General features: G+C 39.3%; 5 protein-coding genes across 5 annotated transcripts; 2 read left to right on the forward strand and 3 right to left on the reverse strand.

Annotated features, from left to right (window-relative positions):
• The first annotated feature begins 6,094 nt into the window (after positions 1 to 6,094).
• Positions 6,095 to 7,568, forward strand: LOC117623218 (pyridoxal 5'-phosphate synthase-like subunit PDX1.2). The gene has a single exon (XM_034354118.1). It carries the CDS (start codon positions 6,430 to 6,432, stop codon positions 7,354 to 7,356), a length of 927 nt encoding a protein of 308 aa, XP_034210009.1. The 5' UTR covers positions 6,095 to 6,429; the 3' UTR covers positions 7,357 to 7,568.
• An 847-nt stretch (positions 7,569 to 8,415) lies between these two features.
• LOC117621052 (mitochondrial arginine transporter BAC2-like) lies at positions 8,416 to 10,056 on the reverse strand. Its single transcript, XM_034351312.1, has 2 exons — positions 9,793 to 10,056; positions 8,416 to 9,228 (listed from the first exon to the last, which is right to left on the reverse strand). The coding sequence occupies exons 1-2, from the start codon at positions 10,054 to 10,056 to the stop codon at positions 8,533 to 8,535; spliced, it is 960 nt and encodes a 319-aa protein (XP_034207203.1). The 3' UTR covers positions 8,416 to 8,532.
• Positions 10,057 to 12,019: 1,963 nt separating this feature from the next.
• On the reverse strand, positions 12,020 to 15,332 carry LOC117623217 (mitochondrial arginine transporter BAC2-like). The gene is made up of 2 exons (XM_034354117.1): positions 14,577 to 15,332; positions 12,020 to 12,943 (listed from the first exon to the last, which is right to left on the reverse strand). The coding sequence occupies exons 1-2, from the start codon at positions 14,811 to 14,813 to the stop codon at positions 12,233 to 12,235; spliced, it is 948 nt and encodes a 315-aa protein (XP_034210008.1). The 5' UTR covers positions 14,814 to 15,332; the 3' UTR covers positions 12,020 to 12,232.
• A 1,968-nt stretch (positions 15,333 to 17,300) lies between these two features.
• Positions 17,301 to 18,732, forward strand: LOC117622481 (phosphatase and actin regulator 4B-like). Its single transcript, XM_034353157.1, has 2 exons — positions 17,301 to 17,710; positions 18,333 to 18,732. The coding sequence occupies exons 1-2, from the start codon at positions 17,444 to 17,446 to the stop codon at positions 18,525 to 18,527; spliced, it is 462 nt and encodes a 153-aa protein (XP_034209048.1). The 5' UTR covers positions 17,301 to 17,443; the 3' UTR covers positions 18,528 to 18,732.
• A 2,696-nt stretch (positions 18,733 to 21,428) lies between these two features.
• On the reverse strand, positions 21,429 to 24,723 carry LOC117622090 (G-type lectin S-receptor-like serine/threonine-protein kinase CES101). The gene is given in 7 exon segments (XM_034352627.1): positions 21,429 to 21,938; positions 22,145 to 22,295; positions 22,386 to 22,623; positions 22,722 to 22,932; positions 23,060 to 23,355; positions 23,560 to 24,232; positions 24,234 to 24,723. Coding segments are annotated over 7 exon segments (2,355 nt in total). The 5' UTR covers positions 24,711 to 24,723; the 3' UTR covers positions 21,429 to 21,629.
• Positions 24,724 to 25,583: the final 860 nt, after the last annotated feature.

Here is a 25,583-nt window from a genome sequence, read left to right on the forward strand (position 1 = left end):
AATTGAAATCCGAGCACACCTACGCACTTGTGAGGACCAGGAGAATACATCGGGACATAGTGCCCTTTTTCTACAGTGCCCACGCGCCGCCGCATGATCCGGCAGCGCATGGGTGCCCAAAGCGATTACTCATCGCCAAAAAATCTCAAAACCACTGCTCCAAACTCCTACCCTAGGTATAACACCCTATTTGGAACCACTTTTGTTCTCAGACCTACCCCAAAAACGGACCAGAAGTGCCTTAATCGCTATCCCAAAACTGGCCGAATCCTAAATCCAAAATCGACGACTTAGGCTAAAAACTGATGCAATCCTACCTAATCATCAGCTAGAGCATGGAAAATAGGTAGAAATCCATACCTTACTCGTCAAATTTGGAGGAGAAATGAGGGAGAACGAGCGATTTGAAAATCTGTGAAAACCGGCTCGTTTTCTGCAGATTTCGGCGGCTGGAGTGGTTGACGGTGGCGGAGACCGGGTGGGATGAGAAGAGAAGGAGGTGGCGGTTTGAACAAGACCGGTCTCGAGGCCGGTCATTGACGGTGGCGGCAGCGGTGAAGGAGGGCGCTGCGCTCTCGGAGAGAGAGAGAGAGAGAGAGAGAGAGAGAGAGAGAGAGAGAGAGAGAGAGAGAGAGAGAGAGAATCTGGTTTTATCAAACCCTTTTCTCAAAAATTATGGTTATGCCACTGAGCGTATTTTGATCGTATCTCTCTCATTACAACTCCGATTCGAGCCCACCACGTGTCTACGGACTCATCTCACCGTACTCTATGCAACGGTGCAGTCGAAATTCCCAAATTTCTTCCCGGTTAAAAAGTCAACTTTAATCCTAATAAAATACTTTTTGGGTAAAATGGTATTTTCTCTTAATAAATTAATATTCACTAATTTATTTAGGACCGGGACATTACAGTTCCTATAAGTCTGACAAGGTCTACTTAACATGTCCCGAGAGTTTGGTCTCGATCGAGAGGTCCAATCGCTCCCGATCGCATGATCAGACGATCACCATTTTACTTAAACTTTGAATCATTGGTTCGGAGTATCCGGAACTCCGATTCTCAATCCGCGAGTTCCTACACTATCCTAGAGGTTCCTAGATCAACATATTTGGAAATGGTATCGATCCAATGGTCTGAACATATCGAACATAGATATCACGTAATATGTAAAAATTCGTTCAACCGTGAAACAATAACGAAATTCGAATCCGAGCATACCGTCGTGCTCGGCGACCGAAAAATTCTCAAAACACCCATCAATACCTATACTAACGTGATCAAGACAACTAGTGAAACAACTTTTTCTCTTGGGCCACGGCCAAAAAGTGGTCGGAACTTGCCGAAAATTCCCGCGGAAAACCGGTCAAAACTTTAAGTCTTAAATCGAACCTCAAAACTTCAAAATCAATCCTAACCAACTCAACCATTAGCTAAGTCACATTAAAAGGATGAGAAAGCATACCTAGATCGATAAATTTTTTGAAGAAAACTGGAGCTTTCTCGAGCTCTCGTCGGAGCTACGCTAGCTTTTGATTGGAGAAATTGGGTGGGTCAAGTAGAGGAGGAGGAGAGGAAGATTTTGCAAGTCATTTTGTCCAAAACGGTAGCCGAAATCAATGCCTGAAGTTCCGACTGTAGCAAGGGAGAGAGAGCGAGTCGTGGCGGAGAGAGAAGTTGCTGGGTTTTTTAAAAGATTAACGTTGAAATATTTACGATTGTGCAACTGCACTTCTGTTAATCGTAACTTCTTCGTTAAAACTTCGATTTGAGCCAACTACATGTTTACGAACTTGTATCGACGCGCTCTACGCAACGATGCTACTTAATTTCCCAAATTCTTCCCTAAACAAAAAGTCAATTTTTAAACCCATTAAAATATTATCAGGGTAAAATTTACTCGAATAATTAATAATTAAATATTAATTTAGGAACGGGATATCACACGTATGCATGCATAGTATATCTATATTATGTTGTGTGAACAGTGAAATTTATAATAAAAAAATCATAAAAATATTTCTGTAATGAACCCCTTTTCACAATCCCCTTTTCACAATCGCTTGTAAAAAAACAGGGCTAACATCATTTTACCCCTTCAAAATTTAAGGTCATTCTTGTAATGGGTCACAGTTTTAATTTTGTCAATTTACGCCCTAATGTTTTAAAATTTGACCAATTTACACGTTCTGTCAATTTGACCACTTGGTCTTCTATTAAGTGATGAGGTGGCAAATGTGGGGTCGACTTTTTTAACTTAGGTATAATAATATATGTAACGAATAATATTAAAAAATTCTTGACATTTTAAGTTAATTTAAAATATTAAAATCAATTATTTAAAACAAAAAAAGAAAAAATCAACATTCTAACCAAACCCCTCAAGTCGTCACCAACCTCACTACCAAACCCTCTCTTCTCTTTCAACCCAGACCACCTCACAACCATTTCCTGCTGTAGGGGCTTTTTTCTTCCGACAGCTGTAAATGGGTTGGGCTGCCGTAAAGAGCAGATGAATGAAATTATCCCCTGTGCCTGAGTTTGAAGATCAAGCCCCAAGAATGCTTCGAAAGGACAGAGATGCCTTAGGAAACACCTTGGTTACCTTCACCAACAAAAATAACAACAGTTTACAGGTAGATTCTTAGCTTGGCATGAGAGGTTTGTGGCATGGAAGCAAAATCGACATGAGTTTAGCACCGAAGAGAAAATTATGCGTTCTTGGGGGAAAAGGGGAGTGTTAAGGTAAGAAAGGGAAGGTTTGCAAGAAGGTTTGGCTGAGAAAAGAGGGAGAGAAAGAAAGGGGTGTCTTAAGTGTTCTTCCGATAGCTTGACAGAGGTTCTGTCAAATGTGAGAACAGTCTGCCAGAAGAGGGAAAATGGGAGAGAAGGGAGAATGGAGCACGAAATTGCTAGGTTTTGCAGGCAAGAGAGGAAGCTTGCTTTCTGGATCTGTCTTGTTTGGTTGGGTATAATAGGCCTCATTTTATAGCCGCTGGAAGCTATCTTTTTCCAAGAAACCCTAATGGCTTCCATCCCATTTTGCCAAGTATTTCCCTTCCTTTCTCCCCTCATCCCTTCAATCATCTTATTTTGGTGAAATCTACTCTGCTCTTTTGCACAAAATCAGGGATTTTGGGAGCTCAAGCCCTCGTGAAGAATTCATATTCCCAGCTAGCTCCTTCCTTTCTTTTCTTCCTTTTTTCATGGCCAGGTCTGATGAGGGAAAAACAATGGGTATGCATGCTGGTTCAAATGGTGATCTGCGCTCCAATATCCCTTGGTCCTTTGGAAGTTTTTGCTCGAAACTTGTTCCCCCCATGTGCTGGAACCTCCCAGCAGCTTTGCATAAAGGACCTCCAGACTTCCCTTCGTGGCTCTTGTTCTCCAACCAAGTGTTGGGGCCTTGTAGCTCTTTATTGTGATTGTATGGGCCAAGTTGATTCACCAAGTAAGTGGGGCTATCCTTATCAAGCGTTGGGCTTTTTGGTTGAGTTAATGGGTTATTTTGGTTGGGCTATTTTTCTCTTTGTGCTCACCCACATGTTTGGACCAAAGAAATGGACTTGAGTTCCGAGGCTCCCAAGCAACCCGGGACTTCCATTTCTCGACCCATCAATGGGCTTAATGTCGATTTATTACCATTCATATCACAACCCACTCAAGCAATCCCCGGGCATTTGAGTGGCTTGGGCCCACTTAAGCTTGTAGTGTGGCGTTTTGCTTTATTTGCTTGGCGTGGCACGTGTGCCAGCGTATATGATGAACTCTTGCGTACCCAAATTGGGTTTCTTCCCAAGTTAGGTGTCGTATTGGGCCAGGAATTAATTCAGGCCCAACAGTGGATTTTCTGGGCCTCAACACCTGCAAACAGTGCAGGCCACCTCGCAACCACCACATGCAAACAACCCAGACCACCTCACAACCACTGTCTGCAAACAACCTACTTTCCCTTTTCCCCAACCCATTGAACCCCAGATCTGAAACCATCCCTGCCCCCAGCCTCCTCCCTTTAAAACCCTAATCTCTCGGAACCTAGATCATTGCTGAAGAAGCCATGCCTCCAAAATTCGTCAGCTACAGAAAAACCGACAGCGCCAACCAGACAGAGTTTAGTAGCTATGCCGAAGACGCAAACATAATCGGGTCGGGTTTTACAGGTTACAGAGAGTCCGGGACCGGCCAAAAAGATTCATTTAAAGGGTACGACCAATCTGCGAACAACCCACATAGCAATTTCAAGAGCTATGGCGGTGACGGTCAATAGAGGACCCAATAATTTTTATAGGGGTAGGCTAAATTATTTTTTATAGAGGAGATATATTATGAACTCGTAAGATGTCATCGCTTTGAATGTACTAGTCGCTTCCCCACGTATAGAATTAGTGGCTCCATCCTTAATCAAGTTCTCAACAATTGTACGAGATGCATTAACATATTTGATAAATCCGAACAAGAATCCTAATGAGATCTAAGTTCAATAAATTCCTCAGGAATTGAAGTATCAACATTAGATGCATAAGGTGTATCCTTGTTATCTTTACTACTTTTTTTGAAGAATGAATAAATAATTTTTCCTCTCTTTGCCGGTCTATTATCATCATGTGACATGATATCCTAACAAGAAATACTAGACATCAAAAATCATATATGCTAATTAATAATTCAAGTTGCAAAAATAAAACATATATCAACAATCTCCAAACGTTTTCACTCAAACTCTAAATCGTAAAAACTTAACAACAACGATTAAAATTGAAAATTTAAAATTTAAAAATAAAATATAAAAAATTACCAAGATTGAAGAACCCACTGAACATGAGTTGGTACAATTTTTTAGAGGAGGAGAGTTATTTCCTCTAGGCTCTCAAGGTTCAAATATGGCGTTTTGGGTGGCTAGAAGAAATTTTTTGATGTTTGCTCTCTGTGGGTGTAGTGCAATATCAGTACGATTAGAATAGCTCAAGTTGGTAGAGCCTTATCATGAGTTTTGCTTCTAATTAAATTTATATTAGTTTGAATTGATGTTTATTATTTCCTATATGCTTCAGGAGTGGGCTTATTTTAAATAAAGGACTGAGCTATTATTTACTTTACTTAGATTGGACTATTATTAGTTTATTAAAAAAAGAAAAACAATGCATATGCGGGCTATATTAATTTGGTGCAGTGAGCTAATATTTATTTGAGTAGGAATAAGCCTACAATAGTAAGACCATGTTCAATATTTTATAAATGTTCCCCTAGGCTGGAGCCCACTCTAGCCTAAGCTTAGGTCCGCCCTTGGAGGCGATACTTCTGGGGTGGATGGGTCCTCGAATTATCAGAGCGAAGCAAATGTTGGGGATGACTCGTTTCAGTCTCATGCGAGAAATTCGAATTCCGAGAAGGTAAGTTTCTCGAATTATGAGAAATCATTCAATTTGGTAAACGATTCGTTTAAAGAGTACAGCGCTGGGGCGAAAGGTCGAACCGCTATCGGGTTCAAGTCGTACGGTTTGGAGGTGGGGCTGGCTAATTTGTGCAAGAGAGAGAGAGAGAGAGAGAGAGAGAGAGAGAGAGAGAGAGCGGGTTAAGAAGGTGAAGTTGAAGGGTGGAGATGAGCGTGAGCGTTTGAAGGAGAAATGGGTGTTGGGAACGAATGTGAGGATAGTGGAAGAGGAGAAGAAGGAGGAAGAAGAAGGATGGGGTGGTGGAGATGCTGGGTTTGGAGTTGATTAGTGACGGGTGGGGAGTTTGGTGTGAGTGTTGGGTTTTTTTAATTATGTTTTTTTGCCCTTGTTTAAAAAAAAATTGATTTTAATTAACTTTAAAAATAAAGAATTCTTTAATATTATTTGTTACATATATTATTACACTTGAGTTAAGAAAGTGGACTACATGTTTGCCATATCAACACTTAGTAAAAAATCAAACGGTCAAATTGATAAAATATGTAAATTAATCCAATTTTAAAATATTAAAATGCAAATTGATAAAATTAAAATCGCGTGGTATATTTCAAGAATGACTCGTATCTTGAGGGTTAAAATGATGTTAGCCCAAAAAACGAGTTATATCATTAGGAGGCAAAACATTATTTAATATTCCAGAACCAAACAAGGACGCACACCATGCAAAAAGATGCCTTCAATCTTGGCAAATTTAGAAGGGAACCGAAGTTTCTACATTTTCATAAGCCACCGACCAACTTCAACAACCACCACCAACCCCAGAAAGAAAGAAGCTTCCACCGAAGCTTCAAGAACGACCGAATGACCCACAGACCCCACCTTCTTCCTCAATCCTCATCCTCTTCCAGTTCTCTCTAAATTTACATAATCCCCACCTCCCAAAGCCAAGCCAAAAGTCCAACCCATCATTCATAAATCACACCTCTAATCTCTTCTGGCCCTTTTGTTTCGTTCAGGCATTTTCACAAACATCTCAATGGCCGCAGAGGACGGCGCGGTCACAATCTACAGCGGCAGCGCAATCACCGACGCCAAGAAGAACCCATATTCTCTCAAGGTCGGCCTAGGCCAGATGCTCCGAGGCGGCGCCATTTTTGAGGTCACCACAGCCGACCAAGCCAAGCTCGCCGAGGACGCCGGCGCTTGCTCCATCATCGTCTCTGATCCACCCCGCGCCCAAGGCATTTCGCGCATGTCTGACCCAGCTCTCGTCAAGGACATCAAACGCGCAGTTTCGATCCCCGTCATGGCACGATCCCGGGTCGGCCATTTCGTCGAGGCCCAGGTCCTCGAAGCCATCGGCGTCGATTACATCGACGAGAGCGAGTATCTGGCGATAGCAGACGAGGACCATTTCATAAACAAGCACAATTTCCAGACCCCCTTCGTCTGCGGAGCCCAAACCCTCGGAGACGCGTTGAGGAGAGTGAGAGAAGGCGCGGCGATCGTAAGAACCCAGGGGGATCTATCTGGGTCTGGAAATGTAGCCATGGCTGTAAAAAACGTGAGATCTGTAATGGGTCAGATAAGGCTGCTCAACAACATGGACGACGACGAAGTCTTCGCGTTTTCGAAGGAAATTCAAGCGCCGTACGACCTCGTTGCCCAGACCAAGCAAATGGGTCGGCTTCCGGTAGTGCAATTCGCCTCCGGCGGCATTGTGACGCCGGCTGACGCGGCGTTGATGATGCAATTGGGGTGCGACGGAGTCTTTGTCGGGTCGAATGTTTTCAACTGTTCGGATCCGTACAAGCGGGTGAGGGGCATTGTTGAGGCGGTTAGGAACTACAATGATCCGCATGTGCTGGTGGAGACGAGTTCTGGATTGTCGGGTCTGATGGCGGGTTTGGATCTCGGTGAGGACAGGATCGAACACTTTGGTCGCGGCCATGGAGGTGTTTGATTAGGAAACATAATCATGTATGAAGTATAGAGGTTATACTTGGATCTGTCTCTTTGTTGTGACTTTGTTAGCTTAACATGTTGTATTATTGAGGCCAATTTTGTTAAAATGCAGATATGAGAATGGAGAATAATTTGTTGTCCCGCTCTGTGATGATGATTAGGGTTAAATGGTGTACTTATTGGAGATGTTAATGAGAATAAGTTTGTTAATCCAAATGAGTTATATTTTGATTTAATTTCAATTTCAAGTGTTGATACCTTTTTTAGGCTTTAAGAAACTGAGTTTTTGAATGAAGCCCAGATGCTGGAAGCTGATGCAGTTCTTGGTGGCATGTTTTACTAATTTACTGTTCTGTTCAGTGAGAATAACAAAATGTTGAACAGTGATATTAACTTATGGATTAATATGGGAATAGTTCAGAACGTGAGGTCATCAACAATGGGGTTTATAGCTCAAATGATTAAGAGTAGGTATCCTCATTTATCGTTTGTGTATAAATAAAATAAATAAATAAAAAAGAGTATGCAAAGGTTTTTTCGGTGTAGATATGATTCTCACAGCGCAGACCAAGTAGATACTTAGGCTTCCTGTTGCATAATTTACAGCAATCCCAATGGTGAATTAGGGTGGGTGTCTTGTGGTGGTTGCAGGATAAAAATTTCTCCAACCTGGAGATCCATTTAAGCAAGCTGTTGAGAATCTGGAATTGTTCAGGCTCCTAGCATATTCATTGCAACAGAAAGGTATGGGTGCTGTCAGCTGCTAGCTATGGTAAATGCTGATGCAGGGGACAGTATTGAATGGTTTGAACCTGTAGATTGCTGCAGGTTTAAACCTTTTGTAAATGCAGCTGTCTTTGTCTGTTACTCAGAATATGGGTCTGCATGCTTTTCTAGGTTATCATGGAGGAGGGTGAATTTTCTTTGTCCTATTGTTGTGTATGTGATTGTCTTCACTGCATCTCATGGTATGGAAGAAAAGAAGAAAAGAAAGTAGAACTAGATATCGGTCAAAATTAGAACAGAATAGAACACTCCATCAGGGAAGAAGGGCATGTTTTACTTTATTTTAAAACTGAATCATCCATCTAATCTTCACTAAATTATCCATCAGATAATTTAGGGCTACAAACTGGCTGCAAGCTAACCCTATTATTTTGCAAAGAAAACTTGTCTAGATTGCACTCACTGCTGGAATGGTTTCATTGCTTTGTAGGAACCTCAGAGCAATCTCATAAGCAGGAAAAATGGCTCCATTCACCAGAAACGCTCTAACAACCGCGGTTCCCAGTCCCCGCCAGAGCACGCGGTATCCTCCCTCTCTGACGCTCTTCTGGAAGCAATCAACTATGCCATTGTATTTCAGGGATACAGATTGAGCCTGCCATCTGGTTTTCACAACATCCAAGGGATAAACAAACAGCCAACTTGCTACCCCTGCTAGCCCTCCTGCTAGCATCATTGTTCGCATGCTCTCTTCGCCACTCTTTCTGCAGCCCGGGTGAAGCTTCTCTCTCATGTACTCATAAGTCGAGAAGTAGAAACAAAATGAAGGTGCATCCCTCAGAACAGTAATGCCTAGACCACGATATATTCCTCGTAAGCCTTCGGCTTTCATAATGGCTTTGGCAACATCTATAGGGCCTCTGTGGGATTGCAGTTGATGAGATTTTGCGTTTGCATATGCTTGAATGTTTTGCAGTTGAAGCCGGATTTTTACGAGTTCTATGGGGCTGAGGATTAGGCTCTGAACAGCACCTGTAGCAAATCCTCCTAGAGCAACAGCTTTGTAAGGAGCAGGGTCTTTAGTGGAAGCAGATGAGTTAAATGCTGGACAGAGAATGGAGTTTATCTGGAAAACCATGGCATTCTGCAATGCACAAAAAGTTTGTTACCAAATTTGCAAACGAAGTTTGAAGTCAGATGATTCATTTATGCTTGGGTCGCAATGCTTATAGTGTTGCTTATAATGCAAGAAAAGCATTTGAGTTTTACTTTCTGACAACAAACAGTTTGACTGTCACAAAATTGGGTCGTTATTGTAAATATCCCATATATAGTTTTTTTCTGTATATTTATTTATAGGAAAAAAGGTTCGAACTTGAATCTTCCGGCATTGCAAAGAGCTCAAAGAACATTAAAGAATATGATTGAATAAGTTCAATAAATCTATCCCTAGCTAGATAGTGACAAATCTAAAACAGCCACTCTTTTTCAATAAGAACTTTTAATCCCAACTTTGTCTTTACATAAAATCACCTAAAAAACGAACTTTTATTTATTTATTTTTACAAGCAATATTGGATTGGGGAGAGAGGAATTGAACCTAGGACCTTGGATGCAGGCGGACCTCAAAAACAAACATTAAAAAAACATATTTATTAAAATTTTCTGAAACTTTAACTTGGAGTTAAAAAAAGAAAGAAGAAGAAACCTGGAAAGTGACAGAGGCCAAGGGAGCAGCAATGCCTCTGTAGAGGGCAGTAGGGCCTTCAGCAGAGATGACATTGCGAAGTATGCTGAAAGCAGAACCACTCTTTGAATGCTGCTGCCTCACTCTCAGAGTGTCGAGTGGATAACCAGACAGCACACCAGCAATCCCTCCACACCCTCCTGCCACAAACTCTTTCCCAAACCTTGAAGCAAGGAAATCTTGCCACATATGATCCAGTATCCCATCTACCATATAACCACTCATCTTTCTTAATTTTGATTAATATCTTAATCACTACTATTAAGAAGAAACTAATTAACCCACCAACTCCTAATCTTCTTCTCTATCTTTTGATCAAAACCCAAGTCTTGTTTTTGCCTTTTATAGACTACCCATCACCACATTCTGGATCGAATCGAATCGTAGGCCGGTCTGATCCTTCTTGACATATCAAAGCAGAGGAAAAATGTTAGAGTGAATGAAATGGGATGAATTAGAGTATTTGAGAGTTGTTAGAGGTCGAGGCCAAGCTTGTCATCTTCACCCTCTCTGTTTTGTCTTTCTCATTCCTTGCTTCAGAGAATGTGCCACAGAGAAACTGATCTTTCTCTTTGGGTTATAAGCTGCCACAGCATAAACAAGGGGCCAATGTTTGCTATTTCAAGAAAAGAAACGGGCAACGTTTCTCCTTTTAAGCGGGGCATTGGGTTACTGCCACGTGGACTATGTCCAGATGTAACAGTTGAGTCTATTTTTAGGTGCTTTGAGTTTGAGCCTAGTGTTTTCCCAAACTTCTTGGGGGGTTGTGATCTACACCCAGTCTAAGTCTATCTTCTTGTGTGAGATAAAAAAGGGGTAAAGATTGCCTTTTTAGATTGGGTGTTGTTAAAAAAGGGTACAAAATCCAAGCAATTTTTTTTGGTTGGTTGATGGGGAAAAAAAGAAAGAGAAAAAAAAAATTTGAAACCTGAAATCTCTGGCTGCCGATAATTTATGGGTTCCCAATAAGCAAACATAGAAAGTTCCAGAGATTTTGGCAAGTGGTTTTTACAAAGTTTTGCCCTTGTATGCAAATTGCCAGTGGCTTGGAGTGGTTTGGAAAAAAATTGATGACTATATACAATTGAGTCTAACTTTATCCCTGCCTTGTAAAGAGCTAGCAGACATATTTATTCTCTGGATTACACAGCTACTTAAAGAGCATATTTTGATTTCACACTATATATCTGCTTTGAGATTCTTCAATTACCCCTAATTCTCTATCTTTGGCATATATTTTTGGTCCCTAGCTTTTGTTTTTTTTCACTCCCTGAACTGCTACAATAAGCTTTGACTGGAAATTTCGTTGTTAACCAAGTGTGCATACCACTAGCACATAACTAGTTATGTCCAGTAAAAAACATACAGGAAACCGATTCATACATCCACTTTCTTTGTCATGCCATGTGATGAGAGCGATAAAAATAGTGGATGCATGAACTCATGAGTCTAGTGTTCCAATGTGGAAACCCAAACATGTTTGCAATGCCTGGCAAAACCAACAAAACTAAATTATGTTACTGCAGACATTATTTGTCATAGAGAATTGCACGATGAGTTGAAGTGTTCTTGGTAATTGCTTCACTTTTCAAGCAACACTTTACATGAAGAATCATACTACCTCTCTTACTACTATACCCATAAATATTTGTTTGAAATTGTTGTTATGGTTGGCAAAGAGATTGCAAAATCACCATCTTACATTTTTGTTACAACAAGTAAAAACTAATCTTTGCCTCTCACATTCATCCATAGTTAGTAAAATACGGAACGGTAAAAAAACGAATAAAATACGTACCCGCACGGATATTCTGTTTTATATTAAAAAAATCAGAGTATAGCCGTGCGGCTATACGTTTTTTAAATATAAAAAAACCAAAGTATATAGCGGCGCGGCTATACTATTAAAAAAGGCCCAGCCAGAGGACACGTGTAAAAAAGTAGAGCCGCGCGGCTATACTATTGTTTAAAAAAACAAAATTATTACAGCAATACCTTTTTTCAATTAAAACCTGACTATAGCCCAGTGGCAATTCTATTTTAAAAAACTGGTTGAATTGAACCCTTCATTGAATGTTTCAATCTCCTCCTGCAGCATGTTCAAAGATTGTTGTTGCTAATAGTTGAAAGTCAGGAAAACTATAACCACAGAATAAAGTCATCTATCTGGTCATTTTTGTTTTACAACTGAATCATAACATATAACATTTGATATTTATATTCTTTGGAGAATAAATAAAAAATCAATCAAGCAATGCAGCAAGAATAATGGTCTATTATCATACAGGATTCTTGCCTGTTTTTAATGGCTTCTGTCACTAAATTATCAGTAAGATAAGATAATTTAGGACAAGATCAATGGTTGCAAATAAGCCCCATTGCTTTACAAAAGACGCGTTTTCTAGATTGCACTCTCTGTTTGAATGGTTCCACTTCCGTTGCTGATTAGACACCTCAGAGCAACCTCATAAGCAGCAAAAATGGCTCCATTCACCAGAAAAGCTCTAGCAACTGCAGTTCCTAGCCCTCGCCAGAGCACGCCGTAACCATCCTCCTTTACACTCTTCCGGAAGCAATCAACAATGCCGTAATATTTCTGTGGACGGTATGAAGTTTCAGCCTGCAATCTGGTTTTAACAACATCCAAGGGGTAGCAACAAACCCAGCTGGCAACTCCTGCTAGCCCTCCTGCCATCAACATTGTCTGCAAGCTCTCTTGGCCAGTGCTTCTGCAGCCCGGGTGAAGCTTCTCTCTCATATACTCATAAGTCCAGAAGTAGAAGCAATGAGAAGGTGCATCCCTCAAAACAGTGATGGTTAGACCTCTATATATTCCCCTTAAGCCTTCTGCTTTCACTATGCTCTTGGCAACATCTACAGGCCCTTTGTGGGACTGCAGTTTATGGGGTTTCGATTTTGCATGGCTTTGATCATTGGTTTGCAGTTGAAGCCGGATTTTTATAAGTTCTACCGGGCTGAGAATTAGGCTCTGTATAGCACCTGTACCAAATCCTCCTAGAGCAACACCTTTGTAAGAAGGAGGGTCTTTGGGGGATAAAGATGAGTCGAATGCTCGAGAGAGGATGGCGTATATCTGGAAAACCATGGCATTCTGCAAGGCACAAAGAATTTGTCAGCACGGAGGTGAAATGATCCAAACTCTTGGAAAACTGTTGCACATCAATTTGATGTTCTGGATGATTTATGCTTTGGTTAACAATTGTTATATTGTTACTTATAATGCAAGCAATTGTGCATTTCAGTTTCTACTTTATAACTACAAAGTTGGAGTTGCTACAGATAGAAGAAGCTGAATTTCAAAGCTGTTTACCAGCAATTGAAATGCATCCATTTCAGTCAGTAAAGAATAGTAAGAATCTGTTCTTTTGTGTGTTTGTGAAAATATATTTGAACAAGAACAGTATTAAAATGTGAGTCGATTCAATGTATTATGTATATATGGTCCCTATATAGATAGTGACACTCCAAAAGAGACGCAAAAAGCAATTCCCATGATTATAAAAAGAGGTTTCAAATGGTATACTGACATTATAAAAAATGGCAAAACGTACCATCCACCCCACCCACCACTTTCCCACCATCATCCTCGCAAAAAGACTACAACTTTATTGCAAACACTTTAGCAGCAATTTGGATTTGAGTGACTCATAATTGGAAGAAATCTTTAGAAACAAACATGCTTTGTTTTGTTCAGTACTTCTCTTTTGATAAAAAATTTTAAGGGTGAGTTACATTTTTCACAGTTGATGTCTTTCACAAATATATTGGTACAAACAATCCTTGAAGTTACGAATCTTTGTACTATTGGCTCTTTTGTCAGTCTAATCGTTAAATTAATCTCTTTTTTTTTTATTTTTATAAAGTAACACTCAATTGACACATTTTTCTTACATGAACAATGGACCGATACGCGTAAATTGGGTTAGTTGTCTAGCCATAGCTACAGTGACAAGACCATAGTAGCGAGGTCATGCTTAATGCATCTCCAAGGGAAGAGGCAAAAGAGTAGGCAAACCTCATTTGTCTTGCTACGTCAACATTTTCATGCTCCAAGAGAAGAGGCAAATGGATACGCAAAATATACCTACTCTCCCTAACAAGGCAATATTGCCTACTTTAAAGTGAAAAAGCATATTGGGTCCCACTTGCTTTTTATAATAAAATATCATCTTCACTCTCTCACCTATTTTCTATAAAATATAATAGTAAATGTAAAAGATAAAAATAAATAATATAATAATGGTTTGTAGACTTGCATTGCCTAGTCCCTTGGAGTGACCAATTTTTTTCTTGAGGCAAATGAGTAGGCAACATGCCACCTAAGTTGTTATAATACAATCTTTCCTATTTCATTTACCTCTTCCCTTAGAGATGCTCTTAGCATCGATCATTGCTTGGGTTGGCCATGCTTATCATGAAAGGCTACTTGGGTAAAAGTTTTGGCTGGGAGTGAAAAATGTATGTGGGTGACTAGTGTGAAGAATGGACAGTCATCACGGTTTTCAATACATTTGGGGATATAAAGGTACTATTTCTAAATCCTCCCATTACCCTTAAAAAAAAAAAAAAAAAAAAGATGTTCTAATTGATCTTCCTATGCAGCTAAGGATCAACATAAATATCCGCATAAAAAAAACATCTTGTGATCAACATAAAGAAACAGAAACAAAATATTGAAACAAAATTGATGAATTTACAACAAACAGAGTTTAAAGAAGAAGAACCTGAAAAGTGACAGATGCCAAGGGTGCAGCCATGCCTCTGTAGAGGGCAGTAGGGCCCTGGGCAGAGACGACATTGCGTAGGATGCTGAAGGCAGAAGAACCGGAGGGTGAACTCTGTTGCCAGACGCGGAGAGTGTCAAGGGGATAACCAGAGACTACACCAGCCATGCCTCCAATGCCTCCAGCCACAAACTCTCTCCCCCAACTGTTTGCAAGAAACTCTGGCCAGAAATCCATTTTCCCATTCACCAAAGACCTCGGATTCCACCACCTTATTTTCTTCTGATCAAAACCCAATTCTTGATTTTCCTTGCAAAGCCACCAAACTCCAAATCTAGGCTCAAACTATAGGATCTGTGTCTCTGTGTTTGTGTGTGTTCAAAGTTCCAAACTTTATAACCTTTGTGTGTGTGGCTTCTCTGCTTTCTCTCAAATTCAGCTGGAAATAACCAATTTAAATACAAAAGTATATTCAATTCTAAAAAGGGTACTTGGATTTCCTTTCTGGGTTCTCTGTTTTCTATATGCAGCAGCAGCAACAGCAAAAACAACAAGAGCAAAAAAAAAAAAAAAAAAACACTCTTTTTTCTCACTTGCTGCAAAGAATTAATATGCCACCAGTCTATCTTTTTATGCCTGAGGGAAACAGAATCCAAATCCTTATGCTTTCTCAATTTCCTCACCTTCTGGACCAAGAACTTTTCTCTCTTTGCTTTCCACAAGGGAACGAAACAAAAGCCACCGGTTGCCAATTTGTGGGGGGTGTTGCCTAAGCCTAGCAGAGGAAACGGCCAATGCTTTCTTTTCAAAGAGGCAGTGAGGGGCTGCCACCTGTACGAATGGGTAGTGCACACGTGGCAGCTGAGTCTTGTTTGAGTGCTTTCTTTTTCTTCTTTTTTTGGTCTGAATTGTTTGAGTGCTTTCAGCCTAGTGTCATTAAGCAACCAACTTCTTCTGTGGGATGGTGATTCACGACCCAATAACCCATTTTCAGCGGTTCGGCTGATGCAGCAAGAAAGAAAATGATGAAACCAGAAAAGAAAAAAAAAAAAAAAAAACCTGGGCGCTGGCTGATAATGGGTTCCTATAATAACATGTGAAAAGTTTACAGGGACTGCACAAGTGGGGGTGTACGAATGTTTGGCTTTATGTGCCAATTGCCAGAGTGTTTGGTTTTGTAATGAGGAAAGTTTGCAAATTCATACACGTTTGTTTGTCTGTTTGTTAGGCAGAAGAAGGTGACATCACATCCATTTGTTGCTGCCTTTGTATTATACATAAACAGTCAATCAATCAGTCATGGTGCTTATAATATAATCATATCGTCCGGATCAGAAAACGTCACAGATTTATTTTCAATGTTTTGTTGTTTGTGAATCGTGATACGTGATCATATCGGAGTACCATGTAGGAATGATACTAATGATATGTTTAGTTATTTGAATAAATAAATAAAAGCACGCAAAAAGTTTGTAGAGCATTTACTCATGCACTCGAGATCTTAAGTTCGATTCCCTTCTTTATATCATTTGTATCAAAAAGAAAAACACGTTAATATGTTAGTAAACAAAATAATTAGAATAAGTTCGATACATATTTCAGATAAATAAACATATCATAAAACAAACAAATACCAGTTCAAGTAATTTAACAGTGATGTTGCAGCTCCTTACAGCTGTTATAAATTGATGCAGAGTTTTTGTAGTTTTTTTTTTAAAATCTTGTGTGGAGTTTTTGCAGAGTTTTTGTTGTTTTCAATTAGTCATTTAATAAGGTTTTTTCTTTTCGGGACTGAGGTGGTTCATAAAGTGAATGCTCAATGGACATCAAGTTGTAAAATATGATTTGTAAAACTTTGTAGAACAAACTGTACTGCTCTTAGAGACAATTACTATATCAAATATACGACCTGAAAGGCTGTGCTCAATGGGGCAGGCTTGGATTGGATGAATAACTTGGCCTAAATATGAAGGGGGGGGAAGGATAGGCATTATCAATTTTCGGGCCTAGTGGTCATTTAATTAGTGGGAAAAAAAAACTTTTATTCTTTTTTCTTTTTGTTGTGGCTGGTGAGGATGGGGGTCGTTTTGCTGGGAAGAGGGTGAAGTTGGTGTTGTTTGCCCATTATAAAGAACATGAAAATACTATTTTTCTCAGAATATGTACAAACATGAGCAACGAAACTGACAAAAGTGAAGTTGGGGACTACATCAACCATTTTTCAAATACAATGATCAAAATGTGAATCATTTACAAATTAAGGACTATTGCTCCTAAAAATCCTAATAGACAAATAATGTGTGCCTTCTCAATCATGAACATTTCCTCCGGCCAATGATTTTCTACTTTATCTTAAAAATTCTTCTAAGAAATGCATAAGTCATGGGATGAGGCCCAAAATTCATAGCCCACAATGTGCTAGAGGCCTATTGACCCACAACTTGCAAGTCGGGTCATAGGCCATACATTTTGTTCCAAGGCTAACCCAGTTTGACTTATCGATCGAAACCAAGCATATGTTACCACACTAGTTAATAAGAGAATGAACCCATTTTAGCAACCCAATTTTCTTTGGTTTTTGGTGGTATTGACATTGAGCTTGACATGAAAAATTATTGTATGGTACTGAAATATACAGCTGCTTAATTCTTGCGGGATGACAATGGATGTTTGGTCGCATGCTCGTAAATGTATAGAATACTCTCCAACTTAGCCAGCCCATAATTAGAGTTGGGCTTGGATTGATGGTTTGAGTTGGGGCCAGACTTATTAGCCGAATTGCACCCAGTCCGGAGACTCAGAGTCAGGTGATAGATTATTAACCAGTCTTGGTAGGAGGAGCGCAGCGAATCCCAAGTCCCGACCCAATGGCGTTGCGGAGCCTGACGCTGCCTCTGCCTTTCCCCGCCGTAATTCCACCATTACCACCACCTTCTTCTTCTTCTTCATCGTCCTCATCTTCTTCTTGTTTGTGTAGTTTTAGACCATACCAGTATAAACCCAATCCCGGTTGCTCTATCGCTCTCCGCGCAAAACCCATCAGCTTTCTCAACCGTCGGAGGCAAAGCCATGTCGTTCGGATGGCTCCCGAGGAAGAAAAGTTGACCCGTCGCTCCCCTCTCGACTTCCCCATTGTAAGTTTTTCTCAGACATCTATATCTCTCTCTGGGTAATTTTGTCAAACACGTTCTGTGCTTCGTATGCTTCTATAATTTGTTCTATTGTCTCAGTATTTGCTTATAATGCTCGGAATTTTGCATTTTGAAATCATTTCACACAATCTTGTTGAGCTCAGCAGCACGAGGGTTCCTGTTTATTGGGTAGTTGCTTAAGAAGCTTGCTTGAATTGGATGTCGTAATTATCAGCATTAGTATATGACTAAAAACATAATATTTCTTTGTTTTTTCTTTTCTCTTTTGATAAAGAAAACATAATATTTCTAAGTTCATGATACACAAGGTTTCAAGTTGAATTAATGGTGTGGTGTCTTAGGCCAAGGCTTTGAGAGGTTTGTTGCTTCCTCAATACTCAAGTTAATGAGAAATCAACATTCAAATGGTTTTAGAGAAAAGTTGTTTAATTAAGCAAACGCTTGTGTACTGGGGTTCAGAATACAAGGTCCAAAGCTGCATCTAACCTGAGTTTATAATTGACCTGGAACTTGGGCGGCTGTGCCGTAGATTTTAGATCTTGATTCTTAACTAGGTCCACTCATTAAGTTTTGCTCATCTTGTGTGAATTTGCTTGCATTGCAGGAATGGGAACGACCTAAGCCCGGGAGGAGACCAGATATATTTCCCCAGTTTAGCCCAATGAAAACACCATTACCGCCTCCACTGCCAGCGGATCCTCCAGAAGAAGATGAAGAAGAGGAAGAAAAGAAAGAGGAGGAGGAAGAAGGAGAAGAAGATCCTGACAGGGAGAACCCAGAAGACCCAGGACAGCAGTAGTTATGCAACGAACCGGAGGAGTTTGTGGAGCATATTTCACTGATGTGCTGCTGCTTTGTGCATTTCAAGCTTCCCAAGTTAGGCTGATATATGTGGATGTGATACTATTTGGTAGAACGAAAGATGGATATATAGAATTGAAGCTGTTGAAACAACTTTCTTGGAATAATAGTAAAATATAATGCTTGTTGCCTGATTACTTAGATATAATGCTGTTTTGATAAGCAAATCGAAATAATACTGTTCTGTGCTTTTGCTTTTCTTAAATAAGAGGGCTATAGCCGTTCAATGAGAAGCTGCTGCCTAAAAAGTGATTTATGCTTCGTTTGAGAGTGATTTTAGATAGGCTAATAATCACTTTCATAAGAATCACTTTAAAGTGATTTTACGAAGAAGTTTATTCTCATAATCGCTTAAAATCACAATTATGGAAAAGCACGGAAGGTGCTTCTCCCCATAAGTGATTTTGGCCCAAAATTACTTCCAAAACGATGTGCTTCCACTTTACTTTTAAACCTTAATTAGAGCACTTTCACCCATAAACCTTTTGCAGTGGCAAAAGGGGGCCTAGGCTCCAAAAGTAACTTGCACCAATTACCTTTTGCCATGGCAAAAAATGGACCCATGAAACTAGGCAAATCCGAAGGCAAGACTTGCCTGGGCAAGCTAACATCATGCTGATGTCAACGACCAATTTAAACACCAAAAAAATTGAAAAAAAGAAAGAAAAAATTCAGATTTTTTTTTTTTCTATAAATACCCACCTTGGATTGACATGACAATAAATGGGCACTTGTCCTTGTCCTTTGTCATGGCACAAAGGGTGAAAGTGCTCTACATAGTATGGATTAAAGACCACTCTAAAATTTGGAGCGAGAGGACTGCAATAATTTTTATTTATTTATAAAATAAAAAAACCAACCTCTCTCGCCTGACACATGAGACAACAAATTCAGAGCAAAGAAAGATAATGCTGCAAAGAAAGCTTAAGAAAGAAAACGCAGGAAGGCTCAAGATAGGCAAACTCCAACTAACTTATTTAGACATAGTCATACTGTTACACACTGAAAGTCACACATGCGTCTAGCAGCACATTAGAAACTAGACCATCACATAAATTGAAAGACTTCAACACAATAGTGTTTATAATTACAGCCCAAGAAAAATATATTGCACCCCAACTAGGGGGTTCTAATAACCCTCTCATTTCTTCCCACTTTTCTTGAGCCCAGCACCTCCAAAGGATCCCTTCTGTTGTGCCTTGGCTCTAAGCTCCTTCAGTGCCTGTTCATGACAAGAAGGAAAATTTAATCAATAATTTGTCAAAACCCAATAAAGGAACCAGGATATGCTAAGAAAAGAAAGAAATCCTGACCTTTTCCTCATCTTTTTTCTTCTGAATGTTGGCCAAATCAGACTGCACGTAGCAAATAAAATTCTTAGTGCAAGGGGACATATAACAAGTAAATTCAAGAGGCTTGCATAAGTATTTGAATAAACATTTCAGAAGATTTTAGCTGGAATGCGATTAGGAAAAACGCCGGTTGAACAGCTCCTTCAGTTCTAGATTCAAAGCAAGCAGGATTCAAATAAAAGTGCAAGGAGTCATGAGATAGCATAGCATGTGGCGTGGCATAATGCCATAAGATTAACCATAAAAGATTGCTTGGGGGCAAATGTAACCCATGCTATTAGCTGAACAGTGAACATCTGCTAGTCAAAGAGATTTCCTGGGTAACTAATACTAAAAAGAGAATTTCATCTTTTATACGCCTAAAGTAAACAACTACTTGGGTCATCACACAAATTATTGAACTTTTTTGAAAAGTATTAAATCAAGCAGCCTGTTTCTACCTATTTTATTGGATATTTTAGAATTCAATTTCTTTTTCAACCGCTAAGAACATCTTAATATTAAGATGTCCCTATACACCAGATCAACATCAAACCCAGACAATTAAACCCATCTATTACTACAATTATTTACTTTTCTCGGTAATTAGTAAGATCCTGAGTACATAATCGACCACCAAAGCTTCCAACTTTAAAATTCGACAATCAATTTAAACAATCATCAGCAATACCTCGTCGTACTCTTTCTTCTCGGACTTGGGTTGCTTCAAAGGCTTTGCCTTTCCACCTAAAAGAAGAACAAAAGTTTAATTTCTGAATTCAAGATCCCAAAATTAACAAAATTTTAGGGTTGCTTTTCCTATCTTTTTGATTGACACGAAATAAGAGTCAGAATTGAAAATTGAATCTAAAAAAATCTAGGGCTCTTACGACGTACCTTGCTTGGAAGACATGGCTGCGATCTAGGGCAAAAAGCTTGGGTCGAATCTGAGAGGAAGGAGGAATTCCCAGGACAACCCTACTGCAATAATACGCACAGCCTTGCTATGACTGGTTTACAAATCATCTTTATATAGTGGATACTTGCACGTGCTTCTCACGTGCATGAGTCAATCCTTTTGGTCATCTACCTCCAATTATTTCTTTTTCTTTTTTTCTTTTTTAAAAAGGCGTACAATTTTGTCAATTGGTTGGCGAAAAAGATAAAATGTGAATAAATTTACCCTTATTAGTTTTTCTGCCTTTGTGAAATTGTAGAAACTAAACAAATTATTTAATTCAAGTTTTACGTGTTTTAAAAATTAATTGAGAGTGTCTTTTTTGGGTAATTTCTGCTGCGCAATTGAAAGGTTTAAAATGACTTGTTTTTAGAGTTTGTTATGGTTGAGAGATTGCTCAGTTGGCAATCACATTTCTTCTCTAAAAACAGGTGACAATACTTTCACAATTCTTTATTTATTATTTCTAAATTAAGAGACAGAAAGAGACGTAAAAAAGAGGAGATGAAGAAGAATACAAACGCATTCAATCCATCATATTCTAGTTGAATTTACAAGCACATCAAAAAAATTTATTAAAATAAAAAAGATTTCCAACTCTTCATCATGGATTGTTCATTTACACATCCACCATTCATTGTATTTGATCATCAGATAAATGAATTCTTGAAAGAATCATATGTGGCATGTATCTGTCCACCCACCATTGTGCTTGAACACACACACACACATATATACCTAGTTACTGCATTTACCTTGCTTCCATCACTGAGATTGTTACATCATTTGTGGAGCAGATTTCAGACTTATTTTCAGCCATCTCTCGCTCTGCCCTAACTGTATTTAGGAAATATGCTGGCGGTTTTGGTGGTGGTAATGGAATGCTTTCATTTGAGAGCATGGAAACAACATCTGGCATTGTTGGCCTGTCTGCTGCATGATCTTGCACACACAAGAGACTCACATGAATGCATCTTAGTACTTCAGTAATGGGGCAAGATTCACCCAACACCGGGTCTACTAGCTCGAATCCTCTATCTTCATTCCAGAGCTGCCATGCCTGAATGAAACAAGAGCATGTAATTCAGCAGTTGCATACAAATGGGAAGGACTTGATGGCTGTATGAAAATTTTCTCCTGACATATAATCGATTATGTTATGTTGCCAAATTGTCAATTTGCACGATTGGTTAAGTGAGATTTTTCTCAGACATCAAGAGAATATCACCTTGTGGACATAAGCCATATTTAGTTATGAGAACTTACATATCCAATGAGGTTGAGTTGATACTCGAAATGATAGTTACTGTTATTTTTCTTCGCACTCACAATCTCTAGCAGTAGGACTCCAAAGCTGAACACATCAGTTTTTACGGACACAATGCCTTTCATGGCGTACTCCGGAGACATATAACCACTGCAGTAATACAAAAAAGAAACTTAAGCAGTTGAAAAATGCAGACATTGCACAGTACAGACAGGTAAAATTTGTGGATGCAGTACGTACTATGTCCCAACAACTCTATTTGTGTTTTCTTCCATCTCATTCAAACCAAATATTCTAGCCATGCCAAAATCAGATACTTTTGGGTTCAGATCCTTGTCAAGTAAAACGTTGCTGGCCTTTAAATCTCTGTGAATCACTTTTAGTCTTGAATATTTATGAAGATAAATCAGTCCTTGAGCAATCCCCTCTATGATGCTGAAGCGTTTCTTCCAATTTAACACATTCTTTCTCTGATCATCTGCTTAATATCAAGTAATTGAATATCAGTGCCCCAGAATTAGAAATAGCAGAAATGTATGTGCAAATCTGGTAGTGATGTGATGGGAAAGGAGCTACCAAAGAGGATGAAATCTAAGCTTTTGTTAGGCATGTACTCATAGATCAATATTTTTTCTTCTCCCTGGATGCAGAATCCTAGAAGCCTCACAAGATTAGTGTGCTGGAGTTTGGCAACAAGGATGGCTTCATTCTTGAATTCCACTAGCCCTTGTCCTGAGCTTCTTGAAAGTCTCTTTATTGCTACTTCTTGCCCATCAAGTAATTTTCCCTGAAATTATGATTCTTTTAGGGTGTACTTGTACCAAGAAAATAAACTTGGAATTTAAACAAAACTCGGGATTTGTAAAATGACATATACTAATGAAACACAACATTTTCTAATGTAAATATTATACCTTATAAACAGGTCCAAAACCACCCTCCCCTAGCTTATTTGCTGCTGAGAAACAGTTTGTAGCAAGAGCTATTGTTTCAAAACTGAACATCTGCAACTCATTATTGCTTGTCTTCCCATCTTTCTGATGTCTTCTCCCTTCACCAAGTTCATGTAATAGGATATTGTGTGTCATTCTTTGCGACCGAGAACCTCTTGCTTTGGATTTTTTCCACATGACATAGCAGCAGGAGCAGAGTAGAGGGAAAAGAGCAGTTCCTCCTACCAAAATGGTTAGCCATATCCACCACAGCCGTACTGCATTGACAAATAGATTTCATTAGTTATGTCAAACTGGCCAGGATTGTTCTTTCCTTATTTGTTCCATTTCTGTTATAAAATCATGTTTGTAAGTAATTAAGATCAGCTCATCTATTTGAAATAAGTCTTTTTACTAAGAAAACTAAAAAATTTCTCATCAAAAGAAGTTTGACTTCAACTCATAAACTGAAAACTAGTTACCTTTTGGTTCAAGGATGTGTATCTCTCTCAGGATACCTAGGTTGTCTTGTGTGAACGTTGTCCCTTTGGTCCAAATCTCACAGCCGGTACCATCATCATTTGCAGAAGCATAAGCAATGCAGGAACAAAGTTTGAAGCACTCATCCCAACAATCAATGAGAGTGAGATTCTCATTTTCATAGAACTTAATCCCACCACGAGACATGAGACCCATTTTCAACACGAATTTCTCACCAGGGCTCCTGCAGTCGGGAAGCTTCTGCTGAACACACCCATCTTTCAAGGAAGAGTTGGTGGAAGATGTACATGAAACTCCTGTAAACATGGAATCCATCCCAAAACCCCTGAGTTCACCCTCTGCACTTAGCATGAGCCTTGGGAAAATAGTGGTACCTTTATCAACTGAATAACTGAAGTATGTTTCATTCCCATTTGATATGTAGCTAAAGTTGTACTTATAATAATTGCAAAACTCATACATGAAGCTGAAGCACCCATTGTTCCAAGGCCCACTAGTCCAGTAGATGCTTCCTCTCCACCATATGACCATTTGTTTTAAACCAGTCGGGTCCAAACCAAGTGTAAATGACCCTATGGCAGGCAAATTATCAGTTCTCCATGAAGTTAGAGTCCAATTGAGGCCAGTTTTTCTGTCAAACCCCAGTTTCATTTTTTGGCAAAAGTGTGCCAGTTGGATAATCAAAGCTTTGCCACAACTCCTGTTTTATAGATCCATCAGGGTTCAGTTCACTGAGCACAAAATTGCCACTGTCAAGTAGAGTAGCACTAGTATTTACTGCTTCTTGATGAACTGAATATAGCTCAATAGAATCTCCTATGTTGTATAAAATTTTCAAGTTACCATACTGATCAATTGTGAGAACTCCAGAGTTTTCAAGAATCGGATTGTTACGGTTTGCGATCCACGCTGCCTTTTCATTGTTTCTGTTGTACCATATTCCCAAGTAAGAAGTATTTGAATTTCCAGGCTTGAAGAATCCTAACCTGAAAATCCCAGAAGCTGAAAACAGCTGCATCCCATCCTTGAGCTGTTGGCCTTGTGCTAAAGTATCAGGTTGAGAGTCAGAGGGCCCTATGAACATTATGCAGCAGCAACACAGAAAACAAAGAATTATGAGATTCCTTTCCATGAACCTGCAAGTACAAGCTTTGGCTTTGTTAAGCCAATAAGCCTTGCCTTGAGGATATAAAAGTTGAAGTCAAAACAACTCTCTCCCAAAAAAGACAGTCAAAGCAACTTGTAACTTGCAGCCTCATAAATTGACTTTAAATGGAATATAATTTAAGAACTATATGAAATGAAATTTTCCATGAATAGAGGATGAAGTGGAGCCAACTGATTACCGAAAACACTGCAGCATGTCTTGGCTCCTTAAAATTGAGGAGTACATAATTATAATAAATGAGATTTTTGTTGTAAAAGTATTGGTGTGGAGCCCATTACTATTCATTATTGTTCATTTGGCGGCTTTGATGGAGTTTGTCTGTCACGGGTGAATAGTGATCTACTATTCATTACTGTTCATTTGGCGGCTTTGATAGAGTTTGTCGACCTCGTTAAAATCTGTGTCTTATCTATTTTACGTACAGCTCAATATCCGCACATATCTCAGGTTATTTTATAACACGTTATCAGCACGATAGTCTCTCCTTTTATTTCTGAAATTTTTCAACTCAACACTATGTGGTTATTCCTCTGTCTCCTTTACTGTCATTTAAAGTATGGTGCGGCATTAACGTCCATACAACAATTTAATTTGTGAATTTACTTTACAGCAAATTAACCTACTTTAAAGGGTGGTGCGGGTTTATCGTCCACGCCTTTACTGTCATTTAAATGTATGGAGCAGAATTAGTGCCCATACAAGCACGTCTACTTTACCGCACATTTACAGTATGGTGCGGGATTAACGTCCATACAGCAATTTAATTTATGAATTTACTTTACCGCACATTTAAAGTATGGTGCGGGATTAACGTCCATACAAGTAATTTATTTAAAC

The sequence above is a fragment of the Prunus dulcis genome, chromosome 3 (assembly GCF_902201215.1).
Source record: "Prunus dulcis chromosome 3, ALMONDv2, whole genome shotgun sequence".
NCBI lineage: Eukaryota > Viridiplantae > Streptophyta > Magnoliopsida > Rosales > Rosaceae > Prunus > Prunus dulcis.

Excerpts from the sequence above, each read along its gene's own strand:
- LOC117623218 (XM_034354118.1), top strand. The coding sequence starts at position 6,430 with ATGGCCGCAGAGGACGGCGCGGTCACAATCTACAGCGGCAGCGCAATC.
- LOC117621052 (XM_034351312.1), bottom strand. The coding sequence starts at position 10,056 with ATGAGTGGTTATATGGTAGATGGGATACTGGATCATATGTGGCAAGAT. Across the intron at positions 9,229-9,792 it reads TGGCCTCTGTCACTTTCCAG|AATGCCATGGTTTTCCAGAT; the intron begins GTTTCTTCTTCT and ends TGTGCATTGCAG.
- LOC117623217 (XM_034354117.1), bottom strand. The coding sequence starts at position 14,813 with ATGGATTTCTGGCCAGAGTTTCTTGCAAACAGTTGGGGGAGAGAGTTT. Across the intron at positions 12,944-14,576 it reads TGGCATCTGTCACTTTTCAG|AATGCCATGGTTTTCCAGAT; the intron begins GTTCTTCTTCTT and ends TGTGCCTTGCAG.
- LOC117622481 (XM_034353157.1), top strand. The coding sequence starts at position 17,444 with ATGGCGTTGCGGAGCCTGACGCTGCCTCTGCCTTTCCCCGCCGTAATT. Across the intron at positions 17,711-18,332 it reads CCCCTCTCGACTTCCCCATT|GAATGGGAACGACCTAAGCC; the intron begins GTAAGTTTTTCT and ends CTTGCATTGCAG.